The sequence below is a fragment of the Artemia franciscana genome, chromosome 8 (genome assembly GCF_032884065.1).
Source record: "Artemia franciscana chromosome 8, ASM3288406v1, whole genome shotgun sequence".
Taxonomy (NCBI): Eukaryota; Metazoa; Arthropoda; class Branchiopoda; order Anostraca; family Artemiidae; genus Artemia; species Artemia franciscana.
Genome location: NC_088870.1, coordinates 5,001 through 22,188, shown reverse-complemented (window position 1 = coordinate 22,188; position 17,188 = coordinate 5,001). Strand labels below are relative to the sequence as shown.

Below are 17,188 nucleotides of genomic sequence, written 5' to 3'. Positions count from 1 at the left end.
GTTGAAAACACTTTTTCATATTTATTTTTTCATTGTTTTTTTAAATCATGCTAGAAAATCCTGCCCCCTCCCATTCATGGAAAATTTTCCTCCCCATGACAAATTCCTCCATGGAAAGTTTCCCAAACATAACCTCCTCTTCTCAACCCCTCCTTCCAACCAAAAAATCCCACTGAAAACGTCTGTACACTTCCCAATAATCAGTACTATGTGCAAACACTGGTCAAATTTTTTAACTTGCAGCTTATCCCATGGGGACTTTGGGGGAGTAAGTCGTCCTGAAAGACATAGTTATAAGGTTTTTCAACTATGCTGAATAAAATGGCTATATCAGGATTTTGATCGGACGACGTTTGGAAAAAATGAGCGTCGGAGGGGTTCTAGGTGCCCTCCAATTTGTTTGGTCACTTAGAAAGGGCGCTAGAACTTTTCATTTCCATTTGAATGAGCCCTCTCGCAAAATTTTAAGACCACTGGGTCGGTACAATCACCCTTGGAAAAAAGAATTAAATAAATAAACACGCATCTGGGATTTGTGTTTTGGCAAAATATACAAAATTCTACATTCTTGTAGATAGGAGCTTGAAACTTGTACAATAAGGTTCTGTGATACGCTGAATCTGATGGTGTTACTTTCTTTAAGATTAAATGACTTTTAGGAGGTTCCCCCATTTTCGAAAATAAGGTATATTTTCTCAGGCTCGTAAATTTTGATGGGTAAGACTAAACTTGATGATGAAACTCACATATTTAAAATTGGCATAAAAGTGCGATTCTTGAGATGTAACTCTTGATATCAAAATTCTGTTTTTTAGAGCTTTGGTTACTATTGAGCCCGGTCGCTCCTTACTACAGTTCGTTACCACGAACTGTTCGAAATTACCTCTACTGGTAAGTTCGCTTTATGTTGGAAATAAAATGATAAAAAGAAATTTTTTAACTGAAAGTAAGGAGCAAAATTAACGAACAGTAATTACTCCGTATATCAAAGGGGCTTTTCCTCCCTCAACACCTTGCTCTTTACGCTAAATTTTGACTCTTTTTCTCAAGTTTACTTTTTAAAACAGTAAAAAACTTTAGCATAAGGAGCAGAGCGTTGAGAAGGGTGAAAACCTTTTAATATGCAGAGTAATTTCTGCTTGTTTTAAGTTTTAATGTCGCTCCTTACTTTCAGTTAAAAAACTTGTTTTTTTTTCATTTTATTTCTGAACGTTTTTAGATTAATACATTTTTTTTTGTTTTTTTCTGTTTCTCTGTTTACCATTCTGGCATGTCCAATGAATTGTGGGACAGAATAGAGGCAGTTCAAAAAACGTGTCTAAGAATTATTTTCAAACAGGGTAAAGGGCCTTAAATTTCCCTTCTTTGGAAAGCAAATCTAGTCACCCTTAAGGAAATGAGAGTACAAATTTCCTTATTATTTTGCCAACAATATCGTGCATAACCCTTGTACTACTTCTCTTTTCCCTAGTGAATATTTACCCACCCGCCACGTCAGGGGCGGATCTAGTATTTTTTTTTTGGGGGGGGGGGTGTACATGAAAGGTTACTCCGATAAACTTGTGGACAAAGAAATACCATTAATTTAAAGGGAACTGCAACAATTTCTAAGTCGTGGGTAGGTAGTGGACATGGACTTTAATTTAATATAAAATCTGATGAGTTCTATTGAAATTAAAGTCAATTAGAAATATTGATACAAAAAAAAGTAAGTTTATAAGAACCACCTCGCCATAAAACACAATTAAAAGGTTGTTCACCCTCTACGAAAAAATAATATATTTAATCTTTTCTGCATAATTTTTAGCATTTGTACTTCTGGCGACTATATCGAGTTACTTAAACTTTGTATTGTCAAAAAAAAATAATTAGTACCATATTTTGGTATCATACATTCTTTGGAACTAATTGTTGATTAAACATTAAGCAATAGTTCGTTTGATGGCGTAGCAGGAAAAATAGAACAAAGAAATAGAAATATAATGCTTTCTTATTGTTGCTATTAGCAGCGGATTAAGTCAGAATTTTAAATCTCCCCTTCTTACGAATGAAGATTTTTGCCTCCCAGTTGGCATTTGTGGTAATACGGACAGATCCCCTTGATAAACTTAAATTTAATTAAATACTTTTTGGGGACATGCATCATTAATAAAAATCTATTAGAGACTGCAAAAAGTAACTGAAACCTTGTTTCAAACTTGTTTACAAAAAGAAACAGCCTTAATAACTAAAAACTTACTAAAAACTCGACTATTTAAAACCAAATAAAAAAAAAATTCGTCCCTAAAAGAACCAGAGCAAGCGGTCCCAACCACAAATCTACTACTATGTCAGGGGGAGGGTGCCCCCTGTATACGCCACTGCCCCACGTTCTAATTCAACAAAAATCCCCCTTCTTGCCCAAATAAGAGTTTCCACTGAAAGATATAGAAGAACGTTCATCCTTCACATATTTGAAATTTTAAATTACTAACCCTTCGCTCTTATCGCTCCACTTTTAACTTGTAGTTTTAATGCTTATTTTGCAACTGCAAACTTTACAATTCTTGCAAGGTAAACTAAATTGTCATTTTGTTTAAATTTGTTTTCCCGGTTTTAAATTACAACTTTTTATGGTTTGACTTTTTTACTGATTGCAATTTTATAAGTTTAAACTGGTTTGATATTTATTACTGATTGGCATTCACCATTTTTTTTTAATTTTTTTATTGACACTAAAATGTGAATTTGGCCCTTTTGGGCTTGTGATAGCCGTTTTGTAGAAATAAATCTTGTCTGGTCTAAACCATAATTTGAAAATAATGTGATAGATGACCCGTGAAATATGACAAGAGAAGAGCCAGAACTTCAGTACGAACATGAGATTGCTAAAGAAATAGCGAAACAACTGCCAATTATTCTATATAAGCTTTAAATTGTTGGTAAAACCAACAATAGTGAAATTAAACCAACCTAAGTAGATACCGTCGGAGCGTTCTGTTGTTTTGGGATGAAAATATCTTTAAAAGTTATCGAACATTCTTTCTCTATAGCAGAAAAGACAATTATCAAGAATTAATAAGGTACAAGTTGTATTAATTGCAACCCAGAATAATTCCCCATCCTAATAATTTTGATAGCAGTAAATCAATGACGTAAAATGAAAGACAAAGAAAAAACTTACATGTGGCGAATCACGAGCTTTTCATAATTCTCAAAAAGGTAAGGCAGATCCACAATCCAGCGTGAGCCTTTTAGAAGGTCTGACCCCAAATTTCTTCCAGAAGTGATAACTTTCAACACAAAAGGGGAATTTGTTCCAATTCCTTCGGAACTTGATTCGTCGTGAACCGAAGCATCCGTTTTGTCTTCTAACATATATTTTGGTAAACGCGGTCTCCCTCTAGCCCGATAATTTAATTTCAACTTTTCACGATGGGCTTGCACATTTGGCAAATGGAGCCCTCGCATATTTCTTTTTTTTTCCCATGTTACTGTGGTCAATACCAAGAACTATATAAGAACTTTATTAGGGTTTTGACCATTTTTATCGGGTTTAACTTACTAAGGGGTTGAATTGTTTCTTGGAAAGGCCTTGGACTTGAGACTGGTCATTTGACTGCTTTAGTATGGGTAATTTTTATTGGGGTTTATTTACCAAGGGGTTGGATTGTTTCTTGGAAAGGCCTTGGACTTGAGACTGGTCATTGACTGCTTTTGTAGTTTGCTTTGGTAGTTCTACAGCAAGACTCGGGTCTTGCTATAACCAATTTAAATATTCTGGGGACATTTTGTTTCGTTCATTAGTTATTTCGTTTCATTCATTAGTTATTAATTAGCTTGTTTTATATATTTTTAATTCTTATTTCAGTACGAAGATTATGCAAAATTGTACTTATACTACTATACATAAATTTGTCCTGAATTTATTTTAATTAAACAAAACGATAGATCAATCTTTTTAAAATAAAACCATTGCTTCTTATTCGGCCCTTGTGCTGTGTTCAATTTATCTCTAGGATTAGACGCAGCTTATCCTTAATTATTTATGCAATACAATTTTCTGATATATTCATTAACCGGCAGTTTGGTGTCTGCACCTTACTTCTTCTCCAGACTCTGTTTAAACAGGTTAGAACTAAATAATGCTTGACTGAATCGCTCCTGAACAATCCGAGTGGTTAGCCCCTTGGTGTAATTTTTGCATTCTTAGATGCTCCGATTACAGCTCAATCTAACCTTTTGAGGGGAAATTTTGATTTCGGAACACAAATATGTAAAGTATTTGAAGGGACTGCAGCCAGGAGGTATATAAAAGAGAAAAAAGTTTCTTATTGATGAATAGAAAATTTTTTGCTCTATTTTTTGATACCCCACACAACAATGTCAAGCATAGCAATCTAGAATGCAAACCCGAAACAGGTTTTATAATTATTTTGGAATTATAAAAAAAATAATTGTCGGCTTTAAGATTTGATTATACCAAAATATTCACCAGATTTTTTTTTACTTCTATTGACATAAAAACCGCCAAAATCACTAATTCAGGAACGTCAGGCAAACTCCAAATGTTTAACATGGGAGGTATAGGAAGATTCTTTGCGAGTCCATCCTGCCTCTAAACCCTCTAGCAAGATTAAAGTAATTTAAAACCTTAAAATTAAATTCAACATATAAGGGCCCCCAACAACAGAGGTTGCAAGCCTTTATTTAGAAAACACGAAATTTTGTAATTTTTATTTTTCTAGATAGACGGTGACCGTGGCGTTATTTGTTTGACTTTTTTCACAGAGGTGACCATACCAAACAAATGAGCGTATTACTTTGGGATACGGCTCATCCAACCCGATATTAAGTTACTGTCCCCTTTTTCATTGAAAAAAGAAGAAGATTAAACTGCAGCAAAGTTACGTTTTCTGTCACATTTTTTGCCGGAAGAGCGCCAATGCAAACCAGTTTCAGACGGCATAGCGCCGCGCGGTTGCCTATTCATTCCAAAAGATAGACACAGTCTATAAAAAACAAACAGTTGATAAGAATAATTATTTTTAAGTCTCAGTTAACTGAGTTATTCATCTGAGGCCTTATAATATTACTAACATTGTATGCGATTGGACACCATCTATTATGAAAACGATTCGGTGGGTGTCTTTGTATAAAAAGGAGGAGGATATCTCAACCCTCCTCCTCCACTTCCATGCCTGATTGTTGAATTTTCACTGATCCTTTGGGTAGGAATAAGAGAAGGGAGGAGAGGCGCGGCAAGGGGGGGTGGATAATTCACCTCTAATCTCCCTTTATTCTGAGGAATGTGTATAAGCTAAGTCTGTAATATAGGTGCTGCGAGATGAAAACTTGCATCTTGTTACACAAATATTTGAAGTATAACGTAAAATATCACATTCATATGATTACCTCCATAGAAGAGAAGAAGCAGGGGGGGGGGAGTCCTATAAAAAGATTTGTTCAAAGAACTCCCCTTGAAATGAAAATGTTGACTTCAGATCTATTTTTCATGTTTGAGACCTCAGCCACCTGAGAAATATTTGATAGAGTTCACGTTTTTACAGATGGATATAATTCCAAATAAATTCCAAAAGACATGATTACAATATATGCATCAACAGAATCTATTGCCCCATACCTTGAAGGTATGCCCCATACCTTGAAGAATGGTTACACAAAAATTCAACTTTAGTATAAAGAGTCAGGGTTGAAGGGATGGTACTCTGCTCATATTTAGGGTAACCTAGGGTATCGTCTTAACAAATAAAATCAAATGATTAAAAAAGTTGAATCGAATGAAAGTAAAGAGCAACATTGCAGAGAAATTATTCCATACATTAGAGTCTCCCCTCCTCCCCTACCCCACTGTTTTGGCAAAAGTTTGACTTTTCACCCCAGATACTTCAAGAACAAATGCTAAAATAAGAGGGCCAAGGCTCTAAGATTCAGCTTTTGCCAATATTGGGATTTGCAAGGCTGACCATCCCTTCAAGCTTTTTAGACCATGGTTGGATTGTCCTTCTGTTGTTACCAATTCATAGTCTAAGCAATTACTGCTTATCGCCTGTAAATTTCATAAGAAGGTGTACCAAATATTCAAAACTATGTCTGTAGGCTATGGTTCTGGATTGGTTGAATCTCACCAATCGACCTAGTAATTCTAGACACATTCTCCACACTAAGAGCGCAACTCTTTTCCATCAAAATTTAATTACAACTCAACGTCTCCTGGTTAATGTGTTAACGATAAACATTTGAAGATCCCTCTCCTCTTACCCCACAGGTGCCAGGTAGGTCCCAATCTCTTAAAGAGCATAACTAGGATATTCACTGTTACTTCTGACTATGTAAGGTTGAGATCTGACAAATTCTCTCAGAATATACCCTAATGACTAGAATTTACGATTATCTACGACTTGACGTCCCCTAGCACATAAATCAGTCAGATTACACCCTAAACCCAAAACGGTAAGATTGAGATATTAGGCACTGCTTTCTGGTATACGTCCTAATGACAAGATAATAGAAACCCTATCCCCTCAGAGGTTAGACCAGGCCACTACCCCAATAGGCACACAGTCGAAATTGGCAACCTTGGCAACAACCTTGTTGAAGTTCGTTAAGAAGTTCTATAAGAATCACATTAAAAGATTTATGTCCCCTTTCCCATGAAAACAAAATGGGACTCGGAAATCAAAACTACCAAGCAAGACACCACATGTTCATCAGGTTTAATTAAAATCCAACAACCCGTTCTGCTAGCTGTAGGAATAACAAGAACTTAGGGACCTCCCCTTCTTCCCCAACAGAGATTGGATCATCTCATGATTCCCCAAAGAAATGGTTAAGCAACTATCAAGTGCTTTGTGTACAAAGATTGGTCGAGATTTGAAAACCCCTTCTGGTAGATGCTCTGATGACAAAACCTAAACCTCCCTTTCCCTCATCGTAGTTTGATGTAAACCAAAATTGAACAACTAGAAAGATGGTACGAATTTCTAGGATACTAATTCTTTCCAAGTGAAAGTATAATTTCTAAGTACTTCCCATTAAATTTGGTTGAGATTCGACAACCCTTTCTGGTAGATGTAAGGTCGACAAAATTTTCGAAACCACCATCCCCTCTTTTCCCTACCAGTCTATGAGTTGGGTAGTAGCTGGACTTTGTCTATTTCCTTCTGGGCTAAAGCTTTATATATATGCTATATTTTTGAAAATTCCATCAAAAACCGATAATCTTATAAAACAAGGAAATAAAAAATTTCAAGGTCAAATTTTCCAGACATTCAATCTAGGGAAAATACGGAATTTGACCTGAGGTTCTCGATAATGCTCAAATGATCTGTATGAATTTGACATGACATGCTCCCTAGGAGATTCATTTTCAGAGTTAAAACACTTTCTTTTTTTTAACGATTTAGAAGAATAGATAGACAAAAATTATTTAAATTCTTTTCATGGAAAATTTTTGAAAATTTTCAGTTTCCAGAAGAACTATTTGTCCCGTTTCATGACTTCCAAAAGTAAAAAAAAAAACTTTGATTATGGACCTCCTGTGGTTTCCAAGCTACGATGATCACAAGAAAAAAAAAAAAAAAACACGAAAGTATTAAACATAAATTTGAAATATTTATGACGAGTATGGTACAAATACTCCGTGCCGTATGTCTCGTACATAGCAGAACAAAAAATTGAACTTATTGGATAATTCATAAGAGAATATAAAAATATAATTTTAAAGACATCTATAAAATACAGGGCTTTCATGATTGACGATAAAGGCTGTAAGCTGCGACGGATAAATTTTGGTGGCTATCAGGTTCGATACATACAAATATGAAAAATATTTCCAAAAAAGATATATTTCAGAAGCTTTTGAAGAGAAAACTGAAAAAAGCACTTCGTCACACCTACCAGAGGGAATACGTATGAGGGCAGCAGCACATGTCTAGGATGATTGACGACTCTTTCTGGATGCCAGGGTTCCTCTGGCGGCACAGGAGGAACTAAGCTAAGGAAGCTGCATCTTAAGTGTCAGTTCAAGAAAAAATGCAAATTGTTTTAGAGCGAATATAGAAACAACAGGATTTGTCCGAAAATACTCTTTAACTGCTAATAACAATTTTAAGATAATCTACGAAAATGTTCAGAAAACACTTGGAAATATAGATGAAGTCAGGGAAAAAAGAAGTTTGAGGAGATTCATCGTAATGAAACAACATAAATCATAACTAGATTTACGTTGCATGGGCAACGTGAGGTGTTGCGGCAACCTTTTCTCGACTTCGCCGAGTAAAGTGTTGCGAGAGCAACACTTTGGTTTTGTTTCCTCGCTGCGACTAAACGCTGAAGTTGTTAATCTGTAAGGATGCTAAAATACATACTAGGTACACCAACTCGCAAAAGTTGCAAACTCCTCATTGCTAAAGATGATTGTAGCCTTACAGCCGATTATTACTTACAAGTCCCCTACATGTCTTACCACTTGAACCAAATTGGTCTTACCATCAAATACAACGGAAACAAAAAATAGGTACACCAACTAGTAAGAGTTGCGAACCCCTCATTGCCGAGGATGATTATGAGCTAACAGCCGACTGTTGCTTACAACTCCCCTATATGTCTCACAATTGGTATCGGCCTATTTTTGGTTTCAGTGTGTACCTTACTACTGAAGTTGTCAACCCCTTTAAACTTTCAAACTGGTATATCTCATGAAGGAATTTTTGTACAAAAAAATGGATGACATATACTTCATCTATCTGTCTTAGTTCAAAAGTTGACTTTTTTGCCGTAGGCCAACTTTCTAACGTCATCACTTAGAAAGGAGCAAAGGATAAACTCTAATTTCTTTAGCAATGAGAGAACTTTTAAAGTTTAAGAGGCACATCTGATACCATTTCTCTACCGCAATCCCAAGTGCGAAAAACCAAATGATAAACTCAGCTAAAATCACGAACAGAAATGGGTAGAAACAATAGATGGCTGCACTTTCGGACCCGTGGGAAAATGCCGCTTTTTTGCTTTTCTAAATTTTTCTATTTATTACTCAAAGAAGATATATTGGCTGTGGGGCAGGGTAGCTGTCGCATATATTTAACACTTATAGATTTTAGTCCATCTTCAATTTGAAACTGGTGCCTGCCTGCTTGCCAGCTAGAACGGAGCTTTCCACTCGAAAGCAGAAACATGGTTTGATGAAACGAAAGCTTGGCTGCATAACTTCAGATAGTCCTCTCTGACATAGGCTATACAACTCCTCTTCACTTCACACACTATAGGCTCTGGCTCAAGGACAAGCAAAAACCATCCTTTTTGGCCCCAGGCAAGAGTTCTACGAAGCTTTCCAAAATGTAAAGTCATATTCATCAATCCGGCCTAAGGTCCACACTTTCCGTAAAAACCGCAGAGGTTAGACCCTTACCACTTTCTAGGAATAAGCTGAAATCGGGGTGCTAGGAACAAAAAAAAACAAAAAAAAACGACAAAACCAAAGTGTTGCTCTCGCAACACAATTAACATTAATTAACAAGTGTTGAAAACAAAAGTCTATGAATTGAAATATATCTTACCAGTTCCTTTAAATTAGTTTCATCTGGCTTATTCCAAGATTGGTGTTGATTAGAAGGCAGTCCTTGTCCAGCTATATTTGATACAGAATCGAGGCCAAGCATTCCTGGTACAGGCCAACCAAGACCAGTTGAGACCATGTTTAGCGACATTCCAAGGGCACCACCACCCATATTTGGAGCAACACTTGCTTCAGTTCGAGTAGGATTCAAAGACCAGGGACGGTCGGTCTACAACGTTAATGAATTATATAATAAACATCTTGGAAACTGTAAAAGTATTTGAACATCTTTTGAATAGCAGCGATAGGCTTTCATTAATAAAAAAAAAATTATCAAAAGTGGGATTTAAGCATATGATTTTGAAGTATTAGTACTATTGTTACCACCACGACTTTGAATCAGGGCTTCCGTTCCCTGGAATTTCTTCGAGTATCTTAGGATGTCTGTCATCAGCTTAGGATCTTAGCTATTTGCATTATAATTACTGACACACATCTTATCAGTTTCTATCTTTTTAACCGGCTGATATTTTGCAGTTTAATGATGGAAACTAAGGAATAATTTATCATTCTAATATTGTTGTTTTGGGATTGTTTACCAGTTTTTTAGTTGTCGTGCTTTTTCTGATGATTTTTTTTTTGCTTGTATATTTTTATAACTTAGAAATTCAATCTCGGCACTTCTGAGCTATTAATAGAAAATTTTTGAAATAAATAACTTATCTTATACATCTTTGCAAGTGAACTTTGGGACATAGTTAAATTCTCAGTCACAGTGTTAATTATCACTCTAGTTTGGTAATCCTCTTGTCACACCTATGTTACATTAAAGTCAACATTACTAAATGTTCAGTTGACAAAAAATAGTATTGCTGAGAAAAATCAAATTTTTCTCAGCAATACTAAGCAAATTCACCAATTTAAATTTTTAATGAATAACAATTATTTTAGATTCCTAGGTTACTTGACACATTTTTTACGTAAGAGAAAAGCTTGGGTGCCACAGATTTTGGGTGTGAATATATTATTATAGGAATTAAGATTACTAGTTGACGAGTTAACGAGATTACTATAATTATTAGTGATTTTTAAAAATGACAAAAAATACAGGTGGATTATATATATGTATAGAAATACATACAAACATACATACACACATATATATATATATATATATATATATATATATATATATATATATATATATATATATATATATATATATATATATATATATATATATATATATATATATATATAGAAAAGGAAAACAATGTGGGAAGTAAATCCGAATATTTCCGACTTATGAAAAATTTAAAAAATGTACTTTACACTCAGGGTTTCCTCGTAATACAAGCAGAATTTGAATATTTCACTGTGTTAACCATTTAGGAATAGTGATTCAATTACCAATAGTGTCTGCATAATCAGTATTAGACATCATCAGCAATCAAAAGTTGCTAATTATAGTGATATGCTAATTAGTTGCGTCATTTTTGGTTAGTCCTACAAGTAGGTTTAATTACACAAACATTAGAAATCTTACAAAAAATACTTATACTACATTCTACTATAGTTATCAAACTATTTGCATGCACTACACAAGACAAGATATTTATTATCCATAAAAAGTAATACACAAACAATCCTAACAACCTACCTGAGCAGAAATGAAGCCTTGAATAAAAGAAAGTAGTAACTTATAAGAGTGGAAATAGGCTAGTGTCGACGAAAAAAAAAAACACTATCAAAGCCGTTTAGCGTCTGGCGACTTTTGTTTCAGGGTAATAATAAGAATAAATAATTTTAACAGTGTAGTTGGTAAAATTAAATTAAAAATAAATGTCTGACCTCAATTCCCGAAAAATGACTACGGAGCTTGAAAAAATACCAAGTGTCGCCAAACGATATGTAGCGTTGATAGTGTTTTTTCGTCGACAAATGTGGTCTTATATATGAACTACGAGTATTCTAAACATAAAGAGAGGGTAAAATTGTATATATTTATTGATCAAATTCAGTGTTTTGTTTTTGTTTTGGTAAATTTAACATTGCATTTAATTTTTGTTACTTTAAATTTAGTGTTTCATTTTTCTTCAATTTTAGTTTTTCATTTTCTGTTTCTGTTTCTATTTTTATGTTTAATTTTTGTGTTTTTTAATTACAATATCTGATTTCCTTATTTTTTTAAGTTTGTTTTTAGATAAGACTTATAATTAATTTTTTTAAGTGCTTGTCTCTCACAGCAATTTATAAGCTTATTTCCAGTTTTAGCTTCAGTGTTTGTTTTAAAGTTTAGTTTTTATTTTATCTTATAGATTTTTATCTTTATTACTTTATTATTAGCACTGAAGGCAGTCAAGTGGAGTTCTTGTTTCTGTCTTCTTTATGATTCTTTCGTCTGGTAATGTATAGGCAAATTGTGTAGTCCTGACACTATTGTATTGGAGCATAGGGAACTTACGCATATGTCGCTTACGGTAATATGGGGTAGACTGACCCACTCCATTGAGACATAGAGGGATTCCAACGGCATTATATTGAGAGTAAGGGTATTTCTGATGGTATTTCTCTTGTTTCAATGCAATTCAATTGTCTTGAAATGGGGATATTTTGAGAGGTCAAATAATGACACAATGAAACGATCATAACAAAATATCATAAATAACAATTTTAATGAAACACCATCATGTACATTACTACATAATTTTAATATCATTAAACAGTTTCGGATGTTTAAATCCCTTGCATAAAATAATTCATCATGTTCTCTTTTGACAGGGCAGAAATTCTATTCTCTTACTTCATAACCCGTGCAATATTCATTATTCCACTTGATTTATACATTATTCTTATACCGATTTCTTCTATAAGCGCATTAAGCGTTTCGTCACTTCTATTTTTGTACTTAATGGACGTATCTGTTGTGTATATGAGTGATACACTCAATACCAACATTGATTTTTGCAGGTACTATGTTTGTCGTTAGTTCATATCTACCTTCGTTAGAGATATTATTTCCCAATGCCGTTTTTATTTTACCTGAGATTTCATTGTCTATTATTATATTGTGTTTACGGAGGTTACACTTCTGACATGTACATAAAATATGGCTCATGGTATTCCTAGAGCAGCATGACTTTCTTCTTTTTGCCATTTTCGGCATGCTAATACCAGAAAAGATGATGATAAGATCTATCTAAAGTAAGGTATAACGAAAAGCATAAGCATGAAGCTTGATTGTACAGTCAACTGTTAGTTTTAGCTTTGTATTTTCCGCGAGAAATAGTTTCTCTGGAGATTTTGCTCTTGAACATCCAGCATAATAACATTTGTATTGTTTTGGTACTCCAAAGAAACTTAATATAATTTTCTTATGACAATGCGAACACACATTTCCAAAAAGTCTCCATTAATGTGTGTTTCGTAGTACAAGTATTCATCCTCATGAACATTCAATGCTAAAACTACTTTATCATTCACACACTTTCTTGGGTAAATTTTTGTTCATTTTTATATTCTCTCTCGCACTCCAGTTTACAAATTAAATCACGTTCCGCCAAAACTATATTGCATTTATTCTGGGTACCCATTTAAGCCAATCTCCCATTGATTCCTAAGAGAAGTGGGGATTCAATCTACCTAGCATCTACCTAGTATCTATTGGTACACCAACAAGAGCACATGGTCAGAATTTATCAAAAGTCAGAATCGTGCAAAATAATTTTTTTTAAAGCCAGAAACACATGAATAGGATATTTCTAAAGCTTGAGCCAGGTGAACAGGAACTTTTTAAAGTCAGAAATACATGTATAGGACTTTTAAAAGAGAAAAAAAAATGCAAGGAACTTTTCAAACTCAGAAACGTGCCAAGTGGGTTTTTCTTTTCAAAGTTGGAAGGATGCAAACGAAATTTTTTAAGTTTTTCAATGAGTTTTCCAAAGTCAAATTTATCGCTTTTAAGACTTTAGGTTAATGTGTACCAACTTGTGCATGCTTCCCTATCTTCCGCTACGAAGTTTTGAAAACTTCGATTGGGATGATCCTTTTATTAGACAGTGAACCACAGCAAAATAATCTTCGGATATTTCGGAAAAAGTTGATATAAGGTAAAATATAAAAAATTCTAACCTTTACCAATAAGTATGTTTAAGTTTACATCTTAAGTTTAGAATATTCCTAGCTCATAGACATGACCCTTCTCTAGTTATAGCCCTGCTCCATCAACACGTCTAATGCTAGTATCAACGCGTAATGTGCACTAATATTTTAGTGCACACTGGCACTAAAATATGTTTTTTCAACCCTTAGCCTAGCTTTACCAAAGATTTAAGACAAAATTAATGTGAAAAACAGATTTATTACAAGTGTAACGTTAAGAATTCCTATAAAATATAAAAATAAAGCAATTTTGTGTAAATTGATACACAGAAAAGTTTTGAATAGTTTTGAAATGTGAATTTCGAGAAATAAGTTTTTATAACCATAAATCTAGCTTAATCGAAGGTCTGAGACAAAATTAATAATGTTGCAAATATAACTTAAAAATTCATATAAAAGGAATAATTAACACAAATTATGTCTACTTTAAAATTTTGAAAGTTTTGAATAGTTCTAGCTAATAGTTAAGAGTCTAGTCTAGGGAAATCCCCTCTCCGAGCGTCATTAGCATAGCACCTTGGAACAGAATTTTGCTTTTTAGAAATAGGTAGTTTCTTACCTTTAACCTAGCTCTATCGAAAGTCTAATTCAAAACTAATAGGAAAAACAAGATTTTATAGCAAAAAAGTTGACGTAAGACCTGTGAATTAAGCAAAAATTGAGCCCAAATCAATGGAGATCCAGGGGGTTCAAAACTGGAATATAGAAACTTCCCTTAAAAAGACGATATGCTAATATACAGAAAATGTGTTGTTAAAACTTAATAAATAGAGAAGGAAAATGTTAAAAAAATTGATTAAGGCAGAATCGAACTAAAACCTGTGAATTAAAGAAAATTAAGCTGTATGTCAGGCCCAAACCCCATGGAGGACCCAAAACAGGGGCACAAAGACTTTCCTCTAAGAAAAACTAAATGTTAAAATACAGAAAATCCATGGTTACAATCTAATAATAGGAAAAAGAAAATGTTAAAAAAGTTGCTTTAAAGTCAAAAATAATATAACCAAGAAAACTTGAGTTATAGAATATTGATTAATATGTATATCACGAGTCAATCTCTCACTGAAATATATTTTTTTAACGATCAAGCGTTTCTCTTATACCTTTAACCTGGCTTTTGTTATGGTCTAAGAGAAATTAATGGGAAAAAACACATTTATTGCAAGTGTAACGTAAATAAGTCTTTTAAAATACAACAATAACGAGATTTGATGTATATTGATAAACAAGAAAATTCGAAGGGTGTTTTGAATAGGAAAGTTTTGATAAGCGTCTTATAACCATTAATCTAGCTTTATAGAAGGTCCGAGACAAAATTAATTGACAAAACAGACTTTTTGGAAATATAGCTTAAAAATTCATATAAAATTTAACATTCGCGAAATTTTAGTGTAAATTAATAGTTTGGAGAGTTTTGAATAGTCCTAGTCAATAGGTAAAAGTCTAGTCTTGGAACCCCCTCCCTTCCTCTGAAGATCTGTAGCTTGTTACCCTGGCACTAATATTTGCGTTTTAGAAAGTGCTTTTCAGGAAAATCGAACTGTAATTGAGACTCAAATCAATAAAGACCCAAGGGGTTCCAAGAAAGAGATATAAAGCTTCCCCTTAAAAAGACGAAATGTTAATATACAGAAAATATGCTGTTAAAATTTAATAAATAGAAACAGAAAATGTTTAAAAAAAAGCTTATTTACAGTAGATTATAACCAAAACCTGTGAATTTCAGAAAATCGAACAGTATTTCGGTCCCAAACCCTTTAAGAGCCAAGGTGACAAAAGACAGGAGTAGAGAGATTTTTCTGTAAAAAGACTAAATATTAAAAGACAGAAAATTTGCTTTTAAAATTTAATAAATAGAAAAAAAATTAAAAAGTTGATATACAGTAAAATATAACCAAGAAAACATAAGTTAAAGAATATCGAATAATATATCTAGCACACGTCAATCTTTATCTGAAATGTGTTCGATTTTTTCAAGTAGTAAGTGTTCTTCTTAAACCCTTAATCTGGCTTATTCAATAGTCTAACACAAGTTATTGGGAAAACAGATTTTTTGCAAGTATAACGCAAAAATTCTTATAAAATCCAACAATAACAAAATTTTGTGTAAATTAATAATTTGGAAAGTTTAAAATAGTCTGGCACTAAAATGTGCTTTTTGAAAGCTAAGTGTTTTTTAACCTAGCTTTATCGAAAGTCTAAGACAAAAGAAATAGGAAAAAGAGATTTATTACAAGTATAACCTAAAAAAAATTTATTAGCCCAATAATAAGGATGTTTGATGTAAATTGACATAATACAGATCTTCCGGAACGCTGATGAAAGTTTGCATATCCTATTTCTTTTATACGAATCTTCCGTATGATTTCTCGAAGAATATTGAGAATTCTCGCACGGAGAATATGTTTCTGAATCTTTTATTTTGCTCTTCGTGATCTGTTTCTAATATACCGAATATCTTTTTCTGAGAGGTTTCTTGTGCGCTTGAGCTCTCTTGGGATGGTATGGATGCCCCTTTTCGAATTACTTTCCTATTTAGCCAATATGAAAATGAGCTTTTCTCCATTTGTGGTGTTCGTAGAGAACTTAACTCATCTATAATTTTTTTCCTAATCCCTTCGAGACTCTCTTGTAGAGATATTTGGTAGAGTTGTACTCCATTCTTTCCCCGTTGCTTTCATTTGAATACTAATACCAGAAAGATGGTGATAGGATTTATCAATGGGTAATATGTTACCAGTACCATAAGTAAGAACCTGGCCCTGCTTCAAAATTTGTTGTTCCCGTTCAAAACATTTTTTTTTTAAATACAATAATAACTTAGTTATCTCCCTTTGTTCACATACTGATTCAAATCATTGTATTCAATATGTTTCACAATTGCATTTAATTCATCTTGTGGTCTATATACATCTTTAGTCATAGGTGCATCTGTTTAAGATTGTCCTTAATATAACAGCAAAATGCAGTGAACTGAAGATGAAAAGATAGGCTAGACTCTGCAATATAAGGTTTATTACCATTTTGTAACCATATTGGAACTCTTGGCTTCATTTCACTAATACCACAACAAGTCTCTATCAAATTCCAACGGAGTAAAATCACTCATGTTTTTTAGGACCTAAACACTTGAAGTAAATCTTTGTTAACAAGGTTATAGCTCTGAACTCTTCCTCAATACTTATCTAAGGAAATACAAAGTTTTATAGCTTGGAGGTATAATAAATAACCTGGGAATGAAGATTTCATTGCCCGGTAATCTTATAAGACACTCCTGAGGATCAATGTACTCTTGCCCAGATCTGGATGACAATGTCGTTGAAAAAACACGTGTTCTCGGAGGCTTTATGAATGTTTGAGAGACTACTAACATGGGTTGGTGCGCTGGATTCGGGATCCCTTGTCTGAGAGGACGCGGGTTCGAATCCCAGTGTACCCAATTCTTCAGTTTGGGATGGGGGTCAGTGGCGT

The 17,188-nt window shown here is 33.7% G+C and overlaps 1 protein-coding gene across 1 annotated transcript in view; it reads right to left on the bottom strand.

Annotated features, from left to right (window-relative positions):
• LOC136030579 (uncharacterized) overlaps positions 1-12,092 on the bottom strand; it is a 33,971-nt gene extending 21,879 nt beyond the window's left edge. Inside the window, exons 1-2 of the mRNA XM_065709649.1 lie at positions 12,036-12,092; positions 9,558-9,785 (exon numbers count right to left, since the gene is read on the bottom strand). Of these exons, the coding sequence (XP_065565721.1) occupies positions 9,558-9,785; positions 12,036-12,092 (285 nt within the window). The remainder of the gene's footprint in view (positions 1-9,557; positions 9,786-12,035) is intronic.
• Positions 12,093-17,188: the final 5,096 nt, after the last annotated feature.